General features: G+C 41.7%; 1 protein-coding gene across 1 annotated transcript in view; it reads right to left on the bottom strand.

Annotated features, from left to right (window-relative positions):
• LOC138815814 (ERO1-like protein alpha) overlaps positions 1 to 22,341 on the bottom strand; it is a 45,134-nt gene extending 22,793 nt beyond the window's left edge. Inside the window, exons 1-7 of the mRNA XM_070005171.1 lie at positions 22,189 to 22,341; positions 12,155 to 12,274; positions 10,888 to 10,971; positions 9,152 to 9,190; positions 6,565 to 6,638; positions 6,401 to 6,474; positions 1,313 to 1,433 (exon numbers count right to left, since the gene is read on the bottom strand). Coding sequence (XP_069861272.1) covers positions 1,313 to 1,433; positions 6,401 to 6,474; positions 6,565 to 6,638; positions 9,152 to 9,190; positions 10,888 to 10,971; positions 12,155 to 12,274; positions 22,189 to 22,302 — 626 coding nt within the window. The 5' untranslated portion in view covers positions 22,303 to 22,341. The remainder of the gene's footprint in view (positions 1 to 1,312; positions 1,434 to 6,400; positions 6,475 to 6,564; positions 6,639 to 9,151; positions 9,191 to 10,887; positions 10,972 to 12,154; positions 12,275 to 22,188) is intronic.
• Between the last annotated feature and the right edge of the window lie 1,856 nt (positions 22,342 to 24,197).

Raw genomic sequence — 24,197 nt, 5'->3', positions numbered from 1 at the left:
CACGACCGACCAAAAACAAAAAAGTATAATGTGTTAACTCTACATTTGAGAAGTGCAAAGATTTTTCCAGATTGCCTTTGCTTTCTGAGAGCTCACTCTCTCTCTCTCACACACACTACCCTTTTTTCCCATAAACTAATTAGCACATTGTTTAGAGTCTCTAGGATTACAAATGAAGAACTTGAAACATTTCTCAGTCTCCCAGTAGTCACCCTGACCTCTTCCATGATAATTGTTAAGAGTACAGAGTGAGCAAGGCGCTGGTGGCTCAAACCTGCATATGTGTAATCCTAGCTACTCAGGAAACAGATCTGAGGATGGAGGTTGAAAGCCAGCCTGGGCAGAACACTCCATGAAACTCTTATCTCCAAATAACCACAAGCCCACATACTGGCACAACACCCCCCCCCCAAAAAAAGTACAGAGTGACTTTTTCTACTTATTACATCTTTAACATTGAACAAATTGCTTAACCTCTCTAAATGTCAGATAGATTCTCCATCTGTAAAACAGAGAGAACTGTAACAGGATTATTGTATGAATTAGGAAAGAAAATGTAATACATATAACACAGGGCTAGCATAGTAGTAAGTCTCCAAATGAAATCTTGTAATTGTTCTTAGAAATGAAATTAAAGTAAGTAAAGAGAGTAGAAAGCACCATAAAGAGAATCAAAAGTATCTGGCCCTGCCGGGTGCCGGTGGCTCACGCCTGTAATCCTAGCTACTCAGGAGGCTGAGATCTGAGGATCATGGTTCAAAGCCAGCTCGGGCAGGAGAGACCGTGAGACTCCTATCTCCAATAAACCACCAGAAAACCGGAAGTGGCGCTGTAGCTCAAGTGGTAGAGCGCTAGCCTTGAGCTGAAGAGCTAAGGGATAGCGCCCAGGCCCAGAGTACAAGCCGCACGACCAACAAAAAAACAAAACAGAACAAAAAAAGTATCTGGCCCTATATCCTGCCAATAACTATAAGCTCTTGCCATTGAAGTAAAGCTCCCTGCCTCTAGTTACATCATCTATAAACTGGGATTCTGCTATCTATTCTAGAACATTTATTTAGCACCCACAATATTCCCATAAAGGTCTAGCTCTACTCTAAGTTTTTTGAGGAAGAAATGCATATTGAAACTCATGCCAATATGTTTTCCCAGAAGGGAACTGGATTACTAAATTGATAAGTTTCTATGTGCAAAAACATCTTGCAACAATGTATACCTAATTTGAAACTTTAAATTTCCTATTGTGATTTTGTTTGTCTATAAGGACAAAGTACCACCTACTACAGAATATCTAAAAGAAAGCAATACATACTTAAAACAATTTTCTTCATAGATGACATTCCATATCTTCCAAGCATCTGGTCCCTTGTAACCCGTGTAGCGCTCAGGATTGAGGAGCAAATCTACATATTCAGCATCAGGGGACTGTATGTCTATAAAATAAAATGTGGCATGAATCTTTCTTACTTTCATTTACCTAGAACTACAAGTAAACAAGGCTATATGTCATTGATTTTTAAGTCACCACAATGAAGCAACAGATGAAGCATTTTAAACCAATTTGGGGAGGGGGGGGTTCTGGGGTTTGAACTCAGGGACTTGAATCCCTAACTTTAACTTTTCTGAAAAAAAGGAAAAGAGAGAAATAAACTGTACAGACTGATCACAAAAGAATCCTGATTTTAGAAATAGGAAAAGGAAAATAAGAAGCCTGTAATTCAATTCTCATAAGTGACCTTACAACGATACAACATATATTTCCCTCCCCACATGAATACAGCCCTTCATCAGTAACTGAGATAACTAACAAACCAATATTATGTACTACTTGTTACCCAACACTTTCATCTTAGATGAACAGTATAAAGATCTTTTACCAAACTGTCCTGAAGATACAGTACCATCTCACAACTGTAATCCTTGCTACACAGGAGTCTGAGATCTGAGGATCATGGTTCAAAGCCAGCCCAGGCAAGAAAGTCCATGAAATTCTTGTCTCCAATAAACCTCCCCAAAACCAGAAGTGGAGCTGTGGGTCAAAGTGGTAGAGTGCTAGCCCTGAGCATAAAAGCTCAAGGACAGGGCCAAGGCCCTGAATTAAAGCCCTAAGACTAAAAACAACAACAACAACAAAAAGATACAGTACCAATTACATAAAAGCTACTGGCATATTATTTTTGTGCTATCATTATGTATAAAAGGGGAAACTAGAAGGCAACCTAAATGCACAACTTAGTAGAGTAATTAGAAGCATGGGCACTAGAAGCAGAGTCCTTGGGCTGCATGCAGGTCCTGCTACCTATTCATAATTTTTCTGTTAAAACTTTAAAACAAAACAAAAAAATAGCCCCTAGTGCCCTCCAGTGGCTCTGGAGAATTATTTTATCATTACAATAATATCTTATGTATCTACATTTGATAATAGGAACAAATAAATGATGAGGAAGTGGCAAAAGTAGCCTCAAAGGAATCAAAGGAGATAAACAACTCTGAGGATAAAGGCACTCAGTCTCTAGGAGAGACCAGGATTATACAGCTCAGTGGTACAACACTTGCCTATCACATATGAGGCTCTGGGTTTGATCCTAAGCACTTAAAAAAACAATTCCATCATGCTCTCAACAGAATTTACTTTTTATTATGAAGGAACAAAGACCAAAAAAAAAACTGAACTTAGATATTTTTATTCCAAGCCACATGGCATTAGAAACATAAATTAGAAAAGATGCTTCTACAAACAGCACAGTGACAGCATCTAAAAAATAACTACGCCTAATGCAGAAGCGGCAACTAAAATATCTAGCAAAAGTCAATAGCTAGGCTGCCTTTGTGGTTCACCCGTCATCCCAGCTAATAGGGAGGCTGAGATTGGGAGGATTTAGTATGAGGCCAGCCTGGGCAGAAAAGTCTGAGAAATTTCATCTCAGTGAAAATAAACCAGTGTAGACCTGTGTACACCTGTACAGTGATAGACACCTGTCACACGATCTCACAGGAAGCCTGAAACAGGCTTCAGGTCTGAGCTCATGCAGAAAGTGAGGTCCTATCTCAAAAACAATGAGTACAAGCCGGGCGCTGGTGGCTCACGCCTGTAATCCTAGCTACTCAGGAGGCTGAGATCTGAGGATCGCGGTTCAAAGCCAGCCCGGGCAGGAAAGTCTGTGAGACTCTTATCTCCAATAAACCACCAGAAAACTGGAAGTGGCACTGTAGCTCAAGTGGTAGAGCGCTCGCCTTGAGCTGAAGAGCTGAGGGACAGCGCCCAGGCCCAGAGTTCAAGCCCCACGACCGACAAAAAAAAAAAAAAAAAACAATGAGTACAAAAATTAAGGGGATGGGTCCGCTGAGAGAGATGGGGAGAATATGGAAGAGGTGACATTGATCATAAACTGACCTATTAAGTTGTAGCCATTTGTACAACCACTTAAAGATAATAAAAATACAAGTTTTAAAAAGTATTAAGTGCAGTGACTCATATGTAGAACCTGCCTACCATGTACGAAGCCCTGAGTTTAAAAAAAAAAACAAACATAAAAACAATATTAATGAAATCATCTACTTTAGGGATAATTATTCATTCCAACTAATAGTAAAGGAAGCAAATGTCACAATGCAGAAAATGTATAATTCATCTTTTAAACTCCCATTTCTAAAGCATATCAATAATGTCCAGTATCCAGTACTCCAAAACACAAAACTAACCAAGAAATGATTGACATTTTTAACATTCTACCAAATTAGACATAAATATTTGCTATCTTATCATTTTAATTATGTCAGTTTATCTCTTAAACTTAAAAAAAGTGTTACTAGATCCATTTATTACCACATGACAAAAGCTCAAATTTCTAATTAAGACTTATAAAATACCTTCTACATATTACCTGCCACTATGTACATTACTTATTCCTTATGCTATACTTTTTTAACTATATCTCCTCTTTTAACTGAGCATACGACTCACTAAACAATTATTTACTCTCAGTTCATGCTACCCAAAAGAAAACTCTAAGTATAACTATATTTTTCCTAACTTGGGCTGGGAAGGTGGCTCAGCAGTAGAGTGCATGCCGTGCAAGCATGAGGCCCTGTGTTTGATTCCTCAGCACCACATAAACAGAAAAAGCCGGAAGTGGCGCTGTGGCTCCAGTGGTAGAGCACTAGCCTTGAGATGAAGAGCTGAGGGACAGCGCCCAGACCCAGAGTTCAGGCCCCATGACCAGCAAAAAAAAAAAAAACAAAAAAAAACTATATTTTTCCTAACTCTACACACCTAAGTAAAAAAAAATGCTGTATATTACAAACTTAGTTTTATCTTACATACGGGGGAAAAGTCTACAAGATCTAAGTCTACAAGACTTCATCCAAGAGCCCTGACGCTTAAGGTACTTTGGACCTGAGAATTTCAGTCATCTAAAGTCATCCACTACATGCACTATACACACATGCACTGTATACACACACACACACACACACACACACACACACATATTGAATATTATTCCCGCAAGGTCTAGAGTAGTGCTATTCAATCAAACATGTCAGAAAACAACAAGAAAGGGATGAAAAGATTGTTTAGGAGCTCTGAAAATAAAGAATAATTTCTAGGCAGCAATAATAGTTAATATCAATAATTTAAACTAAGACTGTGGGGCTAGGGGTGAATTCAGTGATAGAGCACTTGCCTGGCATTCAGACCAAGCATCACCAGAAAAAGAGGGGAGGGGAAGGGGAGAAAGATTACGGAAAAACAAAGAGAAAAAGAACGAAAGAGACCAGACATTTCTTCAGTGAAGCACATGAATCTTTACACTAAATGAATCTGTGCTAAACATAAGGAGGAATTGTTCATTTTCAGCATTTTCCTGATTTTGGATATTGAAATTAGGCATTAAAGATACATATATGCCTACACATGGCCATGCTTTCTGTTAAGGAAAGCTTTTCTGCTGCTTTTTTTTTCCAAAAAAGAAGTCACAACATTAAAAATAAGCAAAATAAGAGCTTTCTTTTCTTCCTTTCTCTTTTTCTTATAATGGAAATGATCTATAACACTGTTTTCACTGAGTTTAAAAAAAAATCTTAATCCCCTACAAAAAAGCCATAGAATGATAACCACAAGTCAATTTGATTTGAATGTGTTCGGCCAATTAAGAGACTAACAATCTAATTTAGAACAGGAAGAATGAGAAAAGCTATGACTTGATGAAAAAGAGAGTTCTAGGGGGCTGGGAAGGTGGCTCAGTGGTAGAGCGCTTGCTTTGCATACATGAGGCCCTGGATTCAATTCCCCAGCACCACATAAGCAAAAAGAAAAAAAGCCAGAAGTGGTGCTGTGGCTCAAGTGGTAGAGTGCTAGCCTTGAGCTGAAGAGCTGAGGGACAGTGCCCAGACCCAGAGTTCAGGCCCCACGACCGGACCCAAAAAAAAAAAAAAAAAGTTCTAGGAGGTTCTATTTGATTAAATTTGAACACCAGAACCCTGGATTAATGTTAGAGATTGCAGTGGTGACTTCATGGTTAAATATTCATTTCTCCAAAAGCAACAACAGATAACCATTAAAGAAAATATGTAATATTTGAATAACAATATAAAGAATAGGTTTTGTAATGAACAAAATGCATGGATTACATTACAAAAATTGTGGGAGGTGGCTCATGCCTTTAATCCTAGCTACTCAGGAGGCTGAGATAGTGGTACAAAGCCAAGCTGGGCAGGAAAATCTTTGAGACTCTTACTCTAATTAACCACCAAAATGCCAGAAGTGGAGCTGTGGCTCAAGTGATAGAGTGCTAGACAGTGCTCAGGTCACGAGTTCAAGTCCCAGAACCAGCAAATGAATAACAATAAAAATAATCATTATAAGCTATTAGATATAAAAACTGTAAAAACTTATGGGGTGAATTTCTTTTCCCAGAAATTCAGTTTTCTTGGAAATTTGTTTTTGTGGTTTAAAATATCACATTATTTTCCAGTTAAACCATATGTTGTATACTAAAAGTGTTATTAATGATGATATGTAACCATTGCCATTTTTCACTTCTAAAACTATTCCATGACCCAAAACAGAAACTCTATAATCATTTAAAAGTTAACTCCCAAGCCGAGCATGAAGGGCTCATGCCCATAATCCTAACTAATCAGGGGGCTGAGCTCTGTGGATTGAAGTTCAAAGCCAGCCTGGGCAGAAACGTTTATATCATTTTTATCTCCAATTAACCACAAAAATGCCAGAAGGAGACAGATGTAAGACTCAAGTGGTAGAACACCAGCCTTGAACAAAAAAAGCTCAGGGATAGCACCCAGGCTCTGAATTTAAGCTCCAGTACCAGCAATCAATCAATCATTTAGAAGACTGTTTTCTTAGGTATAATTCTAAATATAAAGAAAAGTGCTGTACCATCCGCCTCACAAAAGTTGTCTGAAGAGTCATCATGCTTGGTCCACTGAAGAACAGCCTTCTGTGTTTCCTCACTTCAAACAAAGAGAACAGTGTCATTCCTTCCTTAACCCATGGCACAAAAGAAACAGAGTACTACTTCTACTGCTCAAAACAAACCACACCTCAGCGATTCATCCACTGCCCCAAGTCGCTCAGCTTGCTCACATTCTTCAAGGAGGTTGGCTTCTTCCGAGTACTAAAACAAAAAGGGGAGCAAAATAGAATGCAACTTATTACATTTAAAAACTTATTACACAAGGGGCTGGGAATGTGGCCTAGTGGTAGAGTGCTTGCCTAGCATGCATGAAGTCCTGAGTTCAATCTCTCAGTACCACATACACAGAAAAAGAAGTGGCACTGTGGCTCAAGTGGAAGAGCGCTAGCCTCGAGCACAGAGACACTCAGGGACTATGCCCAGGCCTTGAGTTTAAGCCCCAGGACAGGCCAAAAAAAAACAAAAAACCTTAATACACAATGTAGAAGTCCACTGAGTCCTTCTGTATACCTGCTGCCATCACTCTGGCCTCCAAACGTAAAAACAAGTTCTCATATTAAAAGGTGTGGCCTTTTGTTTTTGTTGGAGAACAGTTTATGATCATGCTCACAAAACAGAGACTACAGTTCTAAGAAAAACCATTAGTAAAGTATTCATGAAGAAAACTTTTGAGCTGGAAGGAAGTCATGAGGCAAGCAGTCCAATACTGAGGGCATTCATTTTCCCTTCCATAAAGGTAGTAACTGTCAGTACAGCCAGATCACATGTACCTAAAGTTCAACCTGTTCCATGATTCTAAGAATGCCCAGAGCTTACCAAGTCTTATAAAAACTATTCTAATAGCTTTAGGCATTCAAAATATATTCCTAAATAACCATGTTTCTTCCCATTTCTAGAACATTTTACATATGCATAAAAGCTCAACCAGCTCAAGGGCTGCTGGCTCATGCCTATAACCCTCGCTACCCCACAGTCTGGGATCTAAAGACCATGGTGTAAAGCCAGCCCAGGCAGGAAAAGTTCATGGGATTTTTATCTCCAATGAATCACCAAAAAGCCCGAAGTGTCAGTGTGGCTCAAATGGTACAGCCCCAGTTTCAAGCAAAGAAAGCTAAGAGACGGCGCCTAGTCCCTGGTTTAAGTTGCAGAATCAGCACAAAAAAAAAGAGAGAAAATTTGTTTTAAAATAGATCTGTGCATACCACAACAAAAATGTAAAACCCTAGTGTGATTATCTGAATATTTAAAAATAAGCCAAACCAAACAATTGTTCTTAGCTCTTATTTAATAATTCTCTAGCTTCATGAATAAATTATATTTTTCTTAATGTGATATCATTGGCATGTTGCTGAAGAAAATATTTTTCAAATATGCTCTCATCATTTTTAATTTTTCATAAAATTACTCACACTCTCTTCAAAGTTATATTTTTTATGACTAATTAACTTTAAACTATTAATATCTTAAATGGACCCTTTTCTACAGATCCAAAGTTTTTTACTTAAGAAAACATTCTCCAAGCCAGGCGCTGGTGGCTCACGCCTGTAATCCTAGCTACTCAGGAGGCTGAGATCTGAGGATCGCGGTTCAAAGCCAGCCCGGGCAGGAGAGACCGTGAGACTCCTATCTCCAATAAACCACCAGAAAACCGGAAGCGGCGCTGTAGCTCAAGTGGTAGAGCGCTCACCTTGAGCTGAAGAGCTGAGAGACAGCGCCCAGGCCCAGAGTTCAAGCCCCACGACCGACAAAAAAAAAAAAAAAAGAAAAAGAAAACATTCTCCAAAGTAAAATATGTGCAAATATTTTTTTCGGGGGGGGGGGGGGGTCTGGTCATGGCGCCTGAACTCTGGGCCTGGGTGCTGTCCTTCAGCTCTTCAGCTCAAGGCTAGCACTCTACCACTTGAGCCACAGCGCCACTTCCAGCTTTTTTCTTTTTGCTTATATGGTGCTGAGGAATCGAACCCAGGGCCTTAGGCATGCAAGGCAAGCGCTCTACCACTGAGCCATCATCCCAGCCCATGTGCAAATATTTTAAACCAAATATTTCCACAGGTTCTATTAGGTGAAAAAGTTCAATTGTATCTACCTTACTTCTGAGACTTTAATTCTGAAATCTTACAACCATGTAACAATTATAAACAAATGGGTTTATCTAAGATTGGTTTTAAAATAACTGGAAAAAGCTGAGTTCTAGTGGCTCATGCCTATAATCCTAGCTACGCAGGAGGCAGATATCTGAGGACTATGGTTCAAAGTCAGCCCAGGCAGGAGTCTGTGACTCTTATCTCCAATTAACCACCCAAAAGCTGGAAATGGAGCTGTGGCTCAAGTGATAGAGCACCACCCTTGAGTGACAGTACCCAGGCCTTCAGTTCAAGCCCCAAGACTGGCACCAAAATTAAACCATCAGGAGAGAAGAGAAATGGAGCAATAAATGACACAGGAAATGGATCTTTCAGTTTTTCATTAAAAAACTAGACCCAAGGCTAAGCATGGTGGTATACACCTGTATTTCAAGAGACACAAGGATTACAAGTTGGAAGCCTGTCCAAGCTAAGTTAGACTCTATCTCAAAAACAAAATACAAACAAAAGGGTTTAGGGATTTGTTCAGGTGACAGAATATTTGCCTACCATGAATTATATTATATTCAATCCATAGAACTGAAAAAATATATATCTATACTAGAAGCAGCAATAAGCCTATGAACCTACCTTATAGCTTGCAGATTTAATTCCATCAGGAACCTCATCCTGAAAAAGAAAAATGCATATTCTTTGACAACATTCTGTCTTCTGCAAAAATATTTTAAATTTCTACTATCTATGAGAAAAATTCATGAAACCTTGCAGTTAACAGATTTTCAATTACATGGTTTTATATGATTTCTTTTTTTTAATTGTGAAAATACTGTACAGAAGGGTTACAATTACATGCGCAAGGTAATGAGTACATTTCTTATCAAGCATTGTTGCCTCCTCCTTTGTTTCCCCTTACTATCCCTTCCCATCTCCCCCCCCAATATGATTTCTTAAAAGAAAATAAAATTTCAAAAAACTGATGGAATAGTACAACATGGAAATATAAGAAACTTACATTATTCCCTTTAGGATTCAAATTGTCCCCTGTTTTCCACTAGGAAATACTAAGTACTGACTAAGCACTTGTGTCCTTTGGATAATGCCTGGGAAGCCCCTTAGAAGCATTTATTTTATGATGGCAAAATATTCTGGGTTCATATTGCTTGCTTCACTCTTAGAATCAAGCATTTCTTAAGGAGCCCTGGACTTTACTAAGGAAAGCAGAACTGTTTAGTCATGTTGGCTACTTCTGACTACAGGAACAACTTAGAGTCAGTGATGCCAAGAGCAGAGATAGAACCAGAACTCTGAAACTGCCAACTATATCCCCAGGACCCACACACAGCCTACCCCATGGTGAACCTTCCACACTTGGAACTAGATCAGTGGGTATTGTTCTCAATAGCTGGACATGTTTTCTCATATAATAAGCAGTGTCCGGGAAGTGGCGCTGTGGTTCAAGTGATAGAGTGCTAAACCTTGAGCTGAAGACCTAAGGCACAATGCTGAGGCCCAGAGTTCAAGCCCCACGACCAAAAATAAAAAATCCCAACCAAGAATAAACAGTGTCCAATGCCTACATCTCAACAAAATCAGCTCTATAATATTTGTGGCTGCCTTATATCCATCTTTGAACATCAGTCCAATTTCTTTGCTAGGTGAAACTCCTAAATTAATTGCTAGGTTGAAGATGTGTGTGTGTGTGTGTGTGTGTGTGTGTGTGTGTGTGTGTGTGTGTGTGTGTGTGTGGTGTGTGTGTGTGTGTGTGTGTGTGTGTGTGTGTGTGTACACAGCCTTATCTTTGGGGGGGGGTGTGTATTTGTGAAAATCTTCAAAACAACCTAAAGAAACTCAATGAAAACTAAACCAAAAGGGGAATAGGGGCAGGGAAAGAGAAAAAGACTGGGGGTACTAGTGGAAGGGGATTGGGATAAGGAGGAGGAAGAAAGAGGACTTTCCAAGTAAAGTGTTTGTATTTTGAAAGCAGAACAATGAAATCTTTTTAAATTGTTTGGGAAAGGAGTGTAGGGAGAGTAATAGAGTAGGTGAGAATGATTGGATACATTGTAAACATATGTAGAAATGTAACAATGAAATCTGCCCCTCCCCATAATAACTAACATAAGCTAATTAAAAAAAAAAAAAAGTAAGCCCTACACCAGTGGCTCATACCTGTAATCCTAGCTAGCCAGGAGGCTGCAGATCTGTGGATCTGAGGATTGAGGTTCCAAGCCAACCTGGGCAGGAAAGTCCATGAGCTGAATGAGAGCTCCAGGACCTGGGTTCAAGCCTCAGCACAGGGGAAGGGGGAAGGGACTGTACCTGACAGTAAAGATACAGTAGTTCTTAAATGTTTATATGGTTCTTACAGATTGACAAGGTTTGACTGCACAGTCCCTTCTTCCACACTGGTTGATATCACTCCAGAAAGGACATGGCCTCTTCAGGTTTACCTGTTAAATGATAACAGAAAAAAGTTGTAGAAATATGAATCCTGAGATTACATTGCCAGCTGTTGAATTATGATGCTACAGCCTGCTATGCTGTCTACAATTATGCTATTGATTCCACTCACCTATTTGTACAGATGTGTACCTAACATAGGTAAGTGGCAGACGTAGTTAGAAACACAACATGCACCACTAAATAGATAGCAGCTAGGAGTCAACATTGGCTTATATCACTGCTGACCAATTCTCATAGTTTTTGTTTGTTTGTTTGGTTGGTTGGTTGGTTAGTCATGGGGCTTGAACTCTGGGCCTGGGCACTGTCCCTCACTCTTCAGCTCAAGGCGAGTGCTCTACCACTTGAGCCACAATGCCACTTCTGGTTTTCTAGTGGTTTATTGGAGATAAGAGTCTCACGGACTTTCCTGTCCGGGCTGGCTTTGAACCGCAATCCTCAGATCTCAGCCTCCTGAGTAGCTAGGATTACAGGCGTGAGCCACCAGCGCACAGCAACTCTCATAGTTTTAAAGCCACACTTAACAGTAGAAAACAGTTAGCCAATTGTGCTTTAAGACAGCAACCAAATACTCCAGTAACCTAGTTTTCTGGATTCTTTCAGTGGTTCTCTTAACAGAACATGTTCCAAGTGACTTGTTACAGTAATGGGTTGAAATAAAAAAAGTAATGGGGGGCTGGGAAGGTGGCTCAGTGGTACAGTGCTTGCCTTGCATGCATGAGGACCTGGGTTCGATTCCCCAGCACCACATAAGCAAAAAGAAAAAAAAAAAGCCAGAAGTGGCGCTGTGGCTCAAGTGGTAGAGCGCTAGCCTTGAGCTGAAGAGCTGAGGGACAGCGCCCAGGCCCAGAGTTCAGGCCCCACGACCGGACCCAAAAAAAGTAATGGGTTGAAATGCCTCATCACAATTTTTTAAAATTTATTTTCATTAGTTAGAGTCAATATGACATTTGAAAGAAGTTTGAACTATTTTGAAAACAATGTAAGAGTTTCTGTTCTGACTTCAATTTAACCAATGAGTTTCTAACACCAGAGTATAAAATTGCTATTGAAATTAAAAAAGCCAATAGATATCCAAACTTCTAACTATTTTGTTACCATAATCTCAAAGCAATTCTTAAGAAATGTAATTGCATGTCAGAAGTATTCTTACACACACAAAAAAATTAATACCTTGTAATATCTAAAGTAGTCGCTTTCAAGAAGTTTTTGCAGTCTTGGGAAAAGTCTGTAGTTATTAAATCTATCGATGGTTTCAACATCACAGGTGCAATCATCCAAGTAACCACTAACCTGTTACAAAGAAAATGAAATGCTGAATTAAAATCTCCTAGATGCAGTAAGGTTCTTCTTCCTCACATGATTATTATTTAAAAAAAAAAAAAAAAAGTCTGCTCAAGCTGAGCATGGCAGTGTGCACCTGTAATCCCAGTACTAAGGTAGGAAGAACATGAGCTCCAGGTCAGCTTGGGATATATAATGAGATCCTTTGTCAAAGATACATAATGGGATCCTTTGTCAAATAAAGGAATAAAAGAAAGGCTTCTACTCAACCAACCCTATCCTCATTCCCAGTCATAGTTTTCTAATATGAGACAGGAAAAAAACCTAATAACCTAGTCATACTGTTGCTGTTACTATAACCCTAGAAGAATGCTTTTGGAAGGCATGCTAATCTCATAATGGCATGTGCATGTGCTCGCACAAGCGCGTGCGTGCACACACACACACACACAGAGTTGGGCCCCTGACAGCCCTTTTGCAATCTCCCCTCGAGACTCCAGGTTGACCTGCCCAAAGTAGAAGCATTTTCCAGGGGCTGGGCCAGGAAATAAGTCAACTCAGACCATACTCCATCATGACATCTAAAGAGCACCTGAACCAACTGGCAGAGACAGGGCTAATTCTAAAAGGCACAAAGCAACAGAGGTAGAAGAGTAGGGAGCATTACTATTTGGCCATCCTGAGGATTTCCTGCTCCAGTTTCCACCCATTTAACCGGAAGCCCAGTTGCATTCAATTTCTTTTTCTTAAGACTCTGTGTTCTTTTAATTGTGCTGGTCCAGGAGCCTGAACTCAGGGCCTAAGTGCTGTCCCTGAGCTTCTTTTGCTCAAGTCTAGTGCACAGCTCCACTTGTAGCTTTTTTTTTCTCACAGACTTTACTGCCTGTCTGGGATGGCTTTGAACCGTGATTCTCAGATCTTAACCTCCTGAGTAGGTAGGATTATAAATGTAAGTCACAGGCGCCTGGCTCACTCTGTGTTCTTGTATTTCACTGTCTAAGTCTTTCCTATTTTAACTGTAGAGGATGTGCAAGTCAGACAAGTTTGGTGTACATATATATATATATATATATATATATATATATATATATATACACATAGAGAGAGAGAGAGAGAGAGAGAGAGAGAGAGATGAAAAAACAAGAGACATGAAACTAAATTTATATATAAAGGACACTAATCCATTGTAAGTACCTTCCCCTCCCCCCCAATATTGGGCAACAACTACTTTTAGAGTTGGAATGGTTCTTAGAAACAAATTATCATTAGCAACACTGAACTAATAAACTAACCACAAAGCTAATCCTAACCTTCAAATGCTTAACAGTGATGTCTTAAATCCTATTGACTAGATCAAACTATTAAATGTATCTATTTGCTAGGCAGCGTGGCACATGCTTGTAAATCTAGGTACTCCAGTGGCTGAGATTGGGAGGATTATGGTTCCAGGCTAACCTGGGCAAAAAGTTAACGAGACAAGACAGGTGTTGCTGGCTCATAACTGTAATCCTAGCTACTCAGGAGGCTGAGACCTAAGGATGGTGGTCCAAAGCTAATCAAGGCAGGAAAGTCAGTGACACTCTTCTCTCCAATTAACCACCAAAAGACCAGAAGTAGAGGTATGGCTCAAGTGGTAGGGTGCCAGTCTTGAGTGGAAAAAGCTAAGGGACAGCACTCAGACACTGAGCTCAAGCCCCAGTATTGACACATACACACACAAATAAAGTTCATAAGACTCCATCTCAATAGGAAAGGAAAGTATGGTAGTGTGTGTGTTGGCTCAGTTACAGTAAAAAGTGTATATAAGAGCATCATGGTCTAGGCTAGGTTAGGCAAAAAGCAAGACCCTGTCTAAAAACATAACCAAATAACCAAAGCCTAAAGGGCTAGAAAGGTGTCTTGAGTGGTAGAACACCTGCCTTGCAGGCAGGGGGGCAGGAGACCATGAGTGTGTGTGTGTGTCTGTGTCTGTGTCTGTGTCTGTGTCTGTGTGTGTGTCTGTCTGTGTGTGTGTGTGTCTGTCTGTGTGTGTGTGTGTGTGTGTGTGCGTGCGCGCGCGCGCCCGCAGGCTGCCCATCCAGGATCAGAGCAAAAAAAAAAAAAAAGCAATATTCAAGCATTAACACTTTTTATTGATTTTTCTAGTCTTACTTAGACTAATTCAGTTTCTAGATATCTGATCTACATATTTATCATAAAAATAACTTTTTATATCATATACAAATATGACCTTGTTCCTTACTAAAACCTCTGAGGACATAATAACTTTATAATCCTAATTCTACCTCCATCGCTCCATCTCACTCTCTTTCTCTCTTCTTCTCCCTCTCTTGTTCCTTCTCCCTCTCTCCTCTCTATCTTTGATGCTGAGGATCAAACCAGGGCCCGGAGCATGCTAAACAGGACTGTACCATTGAACTACACCTCCAGCTCCACCAAATCCTAATTTTGGAGACTGACAACACTTGGATGATGCAATTTTTCATATCTTCTTTTGTTTTTGGTGGGTCATGGGGCTTGAACTCTAGGCCTGGGTGCTGTCCCTGAGCTCTTCAGCTCAAGATGAACACTCTACCATTTGAGCCACAGCGCCACTTCCAGTTTTCCGGTTTTCTGGCGGTTAATTGGAGATAAGAGTCTCATGAGTTTTCCTGTCCTGGCTGACTTTGAACCATGATCCTCAGATCTCAACCTCTTAAGTAGCTAGGATTATAGGCGTGAGCTACCAGCACCCTGCTATATCTTCTTTTTAACCTCAAAAGCAGAACTCCTAAGGACATCTTGCACTCCCTGTACAGTGTCAATTATACTTCAATGAGGGGCAAAAAAATATGTGTGTTCAAAGTGTGTCTATTTGCCAAAAAACTTTAGGTCTATTAAATTTTACTATGTTTTGTGATCCTGAAAAAATATTAAAAATTTTAATCAGTCTTATTGTATATATTGTATATATTTAAGTATACTACATGCTATGGGATTCATATAGTAACATACCATATTAGAGTTACCCATATTCCCCTATAACTTACCCAGTGAGCAAAATCCTGACTTACAATAACTATTCCTAACTGTAGTCTTCATGTGATACATCGGACCTCTAAATACTCATACTCACAAAGATAAACAAAATGTGACACCAACACACACACAAAGGAAATACTCCAATTCCAAACAAAAAAAGGAGATTTACCTATCCATGTTGTAAACAGATTGGAAAACATTATGTAATATGAAATAAAGCAGACACAGAAAGAAAATTTTGCACAAACATATCTATATACAAACTATCTGAAGAGAGTACAATCTCTTCAGAGACTGAAATTGGTGAAGAAAGGAGGAAATGGGGGAGGGGGTGGAGATGGGAAGGGATGGAAGGGGAAACAAAGGAGGAGGCGACAATGCTTGATAAGAAATGTACTCATTACCTTGTTCATGTAATTGTAACCCCTCTGCACAGTATTTTCACAATAAAAAAATATTTTTTACAAAAAGGAGGAAATGGGGAGATGTAGATGAATGGATTACAAAATAGCAGGCATGTGTGGTGAAGAACACAGGAACAATATGACTTGGACCTATAATCCTAGCTACTAGGGAGGTTGAAAGAAGGATCACAGTTGAAGGACAGCCTGGAAGGAAAAGGTTGCAAGACCTCAGTCTCAATCAATGAAAGCTGGGTGTGGTGGTAATCTCCAGTCATCCTAGCTATGAGCGAAGTATAAATAGGGTTGTGGTCCATGTCAGCCTGGGCAAAAAACCAAGAACTTATTAAAATAATAACAAAAGCAAAAAAAAAAAAAAAAAGGCTGAGCATATAGCTCAAGTGGTAGAGTATCTGCCTAGCAAGTTCAGGGTCCTGAGCTCAAATCTCAGTTCTGCCAAAAACAAGGAAAAAAGAAAATTATTCATTCCTTAACCAAGTGGAAATTTGGAAGTGTCAGGAACGTTAAAAGCTATCACCACCTTAAAATCTTAGCTTTATTACAAATTGTTGTCAATTGACTCAAAAGACACAAGCATGATAATATTTCTCCGTGTTCCTCATATGGAAAAGCCTGGACCACAACAGTCACTTAGGAGTCAGTGGACAGTGCTCCAGAAGAACTTGTGAACAACCCACCTCACTAGGCTTTAATCTTGGGCTTATATCCAATCCCATCCCACAGATTGCCAAGTGTCTTCCCATATCCCAATCTCGCAGTCTAAAATTTTAAACCAGTTGTAAAATTGACTTAAGATACTTGGCAGGTTAAGGCACCTAAAATACCTATTTACAGAGTAAATCTACAGTGCATTCCAAACTAAAAATAATCTATTTTCACAGAGGATACTTCCTAAGAGTATCTGAGCTCTCCCTCTCATGAGTCTGGTAGACATCTACCAACTCTGATGGTTCTAGGAGTGACTAGCATTCATTATATGAAGATGGCCTGAGTTTTCATTCCTCTTTAATCAAATGAAATGCAAAAGAGGTTCATACTGCCTCCATAGCTGGGCTTCAGTTTTTCTCCTGAAGTGACTCCTGGAAAATATATCCAAGAGATCCATGAATTGAGACAGGGTTTACATGTTCATTCTCTCTAACAGTATGAATGGAGCAATATTTGTCAAAAAGCAATAATAAATAGGAAGGCCTTTATCGGCTTAAAAGCCACGCCTATTACATATACTATTTTGGTTTGAAGAAAGGGTTGGCCCTGGGTTTGAGTATAATTGAGTTATTTACTCAAACTATTGACAGACATACACAATAATAGTCATTTGTGTGTGGACAATTATGTTATATATTGATAGGAATTTTTGTGCATGTGTGTTCTGGTCCTGGGTCTTGAAATCAAAGCCTGGGCATTTTCCCTGAGCTTTTTTGCTCAAGGCTAGTACTCTACAACTTGAGCCATAGCTCTACTTCCAGCTTTTTCTTTGGTAGCTAATTGGAAATAAGAGTCTCTTGAACTTTTTCTGCCCAGGCTAGCATCAAACTGTGGTCCTCCGATCCCAGTATCCTCCTGAGTAGCTAAGATTACATCTGTGAGCCACTGGTGCCTGGCTAATACAATTACTTTTTTAAAAACAAGAACAGCGCCCAAGCCCAAAGTTTAGGCCCCATGGCCAACCAAAAAAAAAAAAAAAAAAGCAAGGGGTTGTATAGAACGAAGTTGTCCTATATAACTAAACACTTATTTGAACAAGAAACACTGTGATATTATTTTCAAAAGAACTTAGAGCGCACAGTGAGTGAAATCAATTTAGTAAGACTTGTAGCCAATAGGCATTTGCAGTAACTGACCAAGTTCAGATTTAACTGAAGCCATCAACCCATCTGAAATAGCTCGCTAAGCAAAATAATTTTCTGGACATCTTGTACTATAATTTCCCTAACATAGTCTAAGCACAGATTATGCACCAGGTCTCCAAGACTCTGAAATTTCAAAAGGAAAATTTTTTAATTCTTTGTTTTAAATCTCCACCTCAAAACTTAATGACAGTAGACTTGAACAAATGCTGACAGAACTTATTCTGATTACTCTATACATTTTACTTCAATGTCTTTCTAGGTCAAGCAACTACATATCCAATTCATGCTCAGACCAGAGAGGATATCCTGTGAGCAGAACCCCAACTGTAACCCAGGTACCCCTGCAACAGTATGAGGGGAGGGGTGCTGAGGATGTGGCAAGCCAAAGCAGAAGGGGTAATAGACAACAAGAAGGGAACTAGAGTTGCTGTTGTTTAGTTTGTTTTACTTTGTTTTAGTTTTCAGACAAAGTCTCCTTATATAGCCCAGGCTGGCCTTGAACTCCCAATCCTCCTACTTCAGCCCTTCCCTCCCCCAGCAGTGCTAGGAATAAAGACTAGTACCACCCATTTGGCTTCCAAACTGCTGTGTGTGTGTGTGTGTGTGTGTGTGTGCGCGCGCGTGTGTGCCCGCACACGCATGCATGCTCATAATGGGACTTGAACTCAGCCTTGTGCTCTCACTTGGCCTTTTTGCTCAAAGCAGTCAGTTCTCAGCCCTCTAAGCAGCCAATATCACAGATGTGAGCCAGCGCACAGTTTCTTAATTGCTTTTTACATGCTTAGGACCTATGTCTGCCATCAACCCACCACGAGGATCACCCACCAAACTGTAGGCCTGTCTGGCCATAGTAACCTCTATATCTGAGTATGTACTCAGATCAGTGGACACCGTGGACAGAAACTTAGGTTGAATAAATCTTTTGCACTAATGGTCTCTTCTTGTCGCTTCTTATTTTTTTCTTCCCTTTCTCTCATCCTGGTTTTCTGTACATGTCTATCATCATGCTTGTCTCACTGACCTTACCTTCTCCGTCCTCATCCCTTCTACTATTAGCCAGAGAGAACTAACATACACTCTTCATTTATTGTATTGGAATTCAGTAGGCTATTTTCTATTTCTCTTACAATTGTCTGTTACTATGTGACCCTTCCTTCCTCCCTCTCCTTCTCTCCTTTCTCTCTTCCTTTTTTCCTCCCTTCCTCAATACCATCTTACTAAGTTGCCTAAGCTGGCTCTGAATTTGCTCTCTTCCCGCTTCAGCCTAGCTACCTGTGTGCTGGGATTATAAACCAGAACCAACATTTCCAGCCAATTCACAATTCTTTAAAGTTGACGCTGAAGACAAAAAGAGACAGCCACTCCTATTCTAAAACAAAAAGAAAGGTGCCTAACAGATTTTTTTATTTAAATCTAAGGATATTGTAGAAAGAGGGACCCTTAATCACTGATCAGAGTAAACAATGTAAAAATGTATAAACTTCACAGTGTTAGGCAGATTTGTAAAGCTGGGGATGGGAGAAAAAGCAAATGCATTTGCTTTTTACTCTACTGCTAAACTCCCAGCCTGGCTGAAAATCTTAGCACCTATCCTTATTCACAGATTTATCTGAGGTTTTAACCAAATGCAATAAAATAATAATAATTATTATTATTATATAGTTATAAAAATCAGCTGAGCACTGGTGGCTCACAATCATAACCCTTGCTATCTGGGAGGTAGAAATAAGACCACAGTGCCAGGACAGCCCAGGCACAAAGTATCTCAACCAATACCTAGGTACAGTGGCTTAGCCTTGTCATCCCAGCTACATGGGAAGCTGATAGGGCAAAAAAAGTTTGCAAAACTCCCATCTCAATAAAAGAAAAAGCTGAGTGTTGTCATACACACTTGTCATTCCAGTTATGGGTATAAAAGGATCTCGGTCCAGGCTAGTCCAGGTAGAACAAGATTCAAAGCTAGTCTAGGCCACAAAGTCCATGAGACTCTTTTTTTTTTTTGGGGGGGGGGGAGGCAAGGGGGGAAGGTGTCCGGTCCTGGGGCCTGAACTCTGGGCCTGGGCGCTGTCCCTCAGCTCTTCAGCTCAAGGCTAGTGCTCTACTACTTGAGCCACAGCGCCACTTCCGGCTTTTTTCTTTTTGCTTATGTGGTGCTGAGGACTCGAACCCAGGGCCTCATGCATGCAAGGCAAGCGCTCTACCACTGAGCCACCTTCCCAGCCCCCGTGAGACTCTTATCTCCAATTAACAACCAAAAAGCCAGAAATGGAGTTGTGGCACAAGTAGTAGAACACTAGCCTTGAGCATGAAAACTCAGGGACAGTGCCAGGCCCTGAGTTCAAGGACTGGCACCAAAAAACAAAAAAAGTATTCTCCCAAGGCAAAAAAGTTTACAGAATGTGCTTAGTTGATCTAACACAATGAAATTTTGCAATTTCTTAAACGGCAGTATGTTTTGAGTAGAAACTGGGTGGTATTCTAAGAAAAATACATCAAGCATCCATAACACAGTACTAAACTCCTGAGCAGGTGTGTTTTTTTCCTTAATGGCAGTACCCACAGATACCAAGGATCTGCTGTACTTATTTTCAGCTGATTGAACTTTGGGTGTGTGATGTCCATAATTACTAAGTATTTGATTGTATGTCCTTTGAGCCGCTGAAGAAGAGCACCTTTCCAATGTCTTACTTGTATGGCAGCAATTTTCTTCCAACTTCTTTTACAAATTCCCAATTTAGTCAGCAAAACAAAAGATCCAAGAATTTAAGTCAGTAGAAAGAGCAGGACACTAGTAGTTCACACCTGTAATCCTAGCTACTTCAGAGACTGAGATCTGAGGATCATGGTTCAAAGCCAGCCAGGGCAGAAAGTTCAAGAGACTTATCTCTAATTAACCAGTTAAAAAGCCAGAAGTAGAGGCATGCCAGTGGAGCACTAGATAGGCTCTAGAGGGGAAAAAAAGAGAGAAAGAAAGAGAGAGAGGCCCTCAGTTCAATTCCCAAAGCCCCAGTAATGCCCCTCACAAATAAAACAATGAAAGAAATAACATCTCTGCCACTCATATGTATGGAAGTGCTTCTTTCCTCTCTGGACAGTACCATGGACATACATACATGTTATGTCTGTTCATGAATGGTAAAATCCTCATAAATCGAATAATGTAGATGCTGGTTATCTCATGTACGTGTGTGTATATAGATATAGATATAGATATATAATGTGTGTGTGTTCTTGCAGTACTGAAGATCAAACCCAGGGCTTCATGCTTGCTAGGCAACTTCACCACCATTAGAGTCAGGCCCTGAGCCACACCCTCAGCCCTTTTGTTTGTATTTTGCTTTTGAGATAGGGTCTCAGCAACTGCTCAGACCAGTCTCAAATTAGGGATCCACTTATCTCCACTTCCTGAGTAGCTGGAACTACGGAAGTGTGTAACCACATCCAGCTTAAAAATGTAAAGCTACCCACCAAGATGTAGCTTGAAAGAATAAAACCATTTACCAATGGCTCACTAGCTACTTTGGAAGCTGAGAGCAGAAAGGTCAAGGGGCAAGACCAGCCTTAGCAGAAGTCTGGAGATCCTATCTCAAAAATAACCAGCAAAAGCAGAGCTGGAGGTATATGGCTCCGGTGATACACCAGCCTAACAAGCTAAAGGCTCTGAGTTTAAGCCCAGTACCAAAACAAAAAAAAAAGTAATCGCAGCCAACCATGGTGGTGCATACCTAATACCAACATTTGAGAGGCTGAGGCAGAAAGATCAGGAGTTGAAGGTCAGCCTAGAGACCATGTCTCATGAAAACAAAAACATCTGAACAAGAATGCTACACTTTCCAAAGAATAGAATAATACAAACATTGACTTCAGATGTTACTGAATGATTCTAAGCTACATGTTGGCCGTTCCTGATGACTGCCAAAATGAAATTCAGAGTTATTTCAATTTGCCTCTTCTAAAGGACCTCACCCAAAATGAACTTAAGCTATAGTCCCTCTCCCCTCCCACATCACCACCAAAAAAAAAAAAAAAAAAAAGGGATGGTTTTGAAATATAAAATACAAAGACAGAAAAACTAAATTGAATTTGTTGCTCAGGGAAACGACACCTCTTACTCTCACGAAAGGAAATAATCCTAAACTCGTAACCAAACTTTATATTTAGGAGTGAAGGGTGACACGTTAGAACACCATAACAGCCAGACAGGAAAACATCACCAGTCAGATAGAACACCGTGACAAGTCAGGAAAAAGGAAACACGCGGAGGGGCTGGCGAAGCCACACCCGCACAGGCACCCCAAATTCCAGGTCAAGTTCGAAGTGAGAACCGGCCGAGATTCTACGGAAAGAGCGACTAGGGTGGGTGCCCACCGTCCGCACACCCCCTTTCCCACCGTCAGGGAAGGCCAGGAAGGGCGAACCCCACGCCCCTGGCGGGGTGCAGATCGCGGGAGGGCGCGCGGCATCCAGGCTGCATGGAAACACACCGGTCGTCGCCCTGCCAGACAAGGGATGGAGGTCTGCGACCCTAGCCGGGGGGGCCGGGGTCGGGGGCTCATTCCCCGGGGGAGAGGCGCGATGACGGCCCCCTCCCCGACCCCTCACCTGGCCGGGCGCGCTCGCCGCTCACCTGGCAGAAGCACCGCTGCGCCGCCGTCTCCGGAGGCTGCTGGTCCCCGCGGCCGGAGCGCAGCAGCCACGCTGCGCTCAGGAGGCCGATCAGGAAGCCCCGGCTCCAGCTCATGGTGGCCCCGCCGCTCCGCGTCCCCAGCACCCGGGCGCAGGCCGCGCGCTCGCAGATGAAGCCCGCGCCTCCGGGCCCGCGGCGCCGCCCCGCCTCCGGGCACCTCCCCGGCCCGCCCCCAGCCCCGGAGCCGCCGGCCCCGCCGAGCCTGCGGACGTGCGGCGGCGCCCGCGCCGGCTGCCCGCGGCCCCCGGCCCGCCTCCTTCTCACCCCGCGGGGCTGACGCACGATCCCGTCACCCCGCGCCGCCGTGCGGGCCCGGGACACCCCGGCCTGCAGTCTGCACCCCGTGCGCAAACCACCTCCCCGCCCCCCGGCCCCCGACCCGGCGCGGGAGTCCGGGTGTTTCCGGTCCCCCGCCCCGGTCCCCGTCGGCCAATCCTTCCGCCTGTCGGGACGAGGGAACCGAACCGTAGGAATTACGTGTCCCCCGAGTCCCGGCCGGTCTTAAAACCGAAAGGGACACCGATCGGCTGCCTGCCACAGGCCGCCGGTGCAACGTAGGCTTTCGGCGAGCTGTAGCAAAGAGCACCCAAGGGGAACGGGGGAAATCCGCTGCGTCAGAATCCGCTGCGTATTCTAAACAAACCAGGCGCCTTGCAAAGCCAAAGGTGGCCAACGCCAACCCAACTAGTCAGCTTGGGTCAGAACCACCTCTCCTCTCCTAAGCCCAAGTAAACCAGACAGGCGAGATGCCACAAGGACTGGAGCCCCACGACAAAAGAACCACGTCCTCTCGTTCCCAGAGTTAGGAAACTGAGTCACGAGGGCATCAGAATAAAGAAAGAGCAGAAAAGGACCTCAACAGACCAGATCGGCTTTATTGGAAAGCTGAAGAGGGACCCCAAGGTGACTTGAGGAGAGTCAGAAGACCGGAGGAGTACTGGGGGACCGGGGTGAAGGGACTTAAAGGCCTTGGTGAAGGGTACAAAGGGTTTGGGGGCTTTGTAAGTCTGTGGTTTCAGCCTGAAGTACTTTACACAGGCCTGGTGGGCAAACTCACTGAGCGGGTCCAGTTCAGCCAGGCCTGGCCTGCTTAGGGAAATTCAGACACCTGTTACCTGCAGAAGTCGGGGAGTGGACTTTCACATTTTGGGACTGGAGATTCCCATCAGCCAGGCCTGGTCTTTTAGCGTTCAGCCATGAGACTAGTTTATCAACTTTGTTTCTTCCTTTCCTTTCCGTTCTTTTCTTCCCGTCCTTTCTAGCTTCCCTCCCTGTCTTCCACCCTCCCTCCTCCTTCTTTCCTTTCTTCCTTCCTCTCTTAGTTGAAGAACACTTTAAGGAGAAAGTAGGGTTGTTTTGTTGTTGTTTGTTTTTAACATACATTAAAATAAGCTCCACTAAACTGCATCCACAACCCGTAGTATGCAATCTTTCATTGTATTTTCTTCCTGTTTCTACCGCTCATTTTGAACTCTTAAAATTAACTACTTAATCAAGCATTATAGCTCAAACCTATCTTAAGAGACTGTGCACGTTTGAAATGAATTGATATCTGTTTCGTGTGTGTGCACAGAAGTGCACTTTCTGGATTACAGCAGGCTCTCTACCCCTTGAGCCATACCTCTTTCTTATAGCCACAGTTCTACTAACGGAAGATCAAGCCATCAAAAATAAGAGATGCAATCAGAGGAAAATGAAATGAAAAAAAAAAGCCTAAGATTTCAGAAGGAAGCAAGAATCAGCTTCTCATTTTATCCTGATGTAATAGCCTGAAACCCACAGTAACTGAAGTTTTATTATTCCCATCAGTCTTGCACTACAGATTTCTAGCAAACTTACCAGAATCACCACTCACATATGATAATTGTTTTATTTTAGTGTCTTATAATTTTCTATTCATTTTGTAAAGGATTTTAAAGCCTGTAAAAATCCAATGTATCACGGAAGTT

This window comes from Dipodomys merriami, unplaced genomic scaffold (genome assembly GCF_024711535.1).
Source record: "Dipodomys merriami isolate MVZ:Mamm:240054 unplaced genomic scaffold, mDipMer1.0.p SCAF_670, whole genome shotgun sequence".
Taxonomy (NCBI): Eukaryota; Metazoa; Chordata; class Mammalia; order Rodentia; family Heteromyidae; genus Dipodomys; species Dipodomys merriami.
The sequence above is the reverse complement of the archived record's forward strand: the minus strand, read 5'-3'. Positions and strand labels throughout refer to the sequence as shown.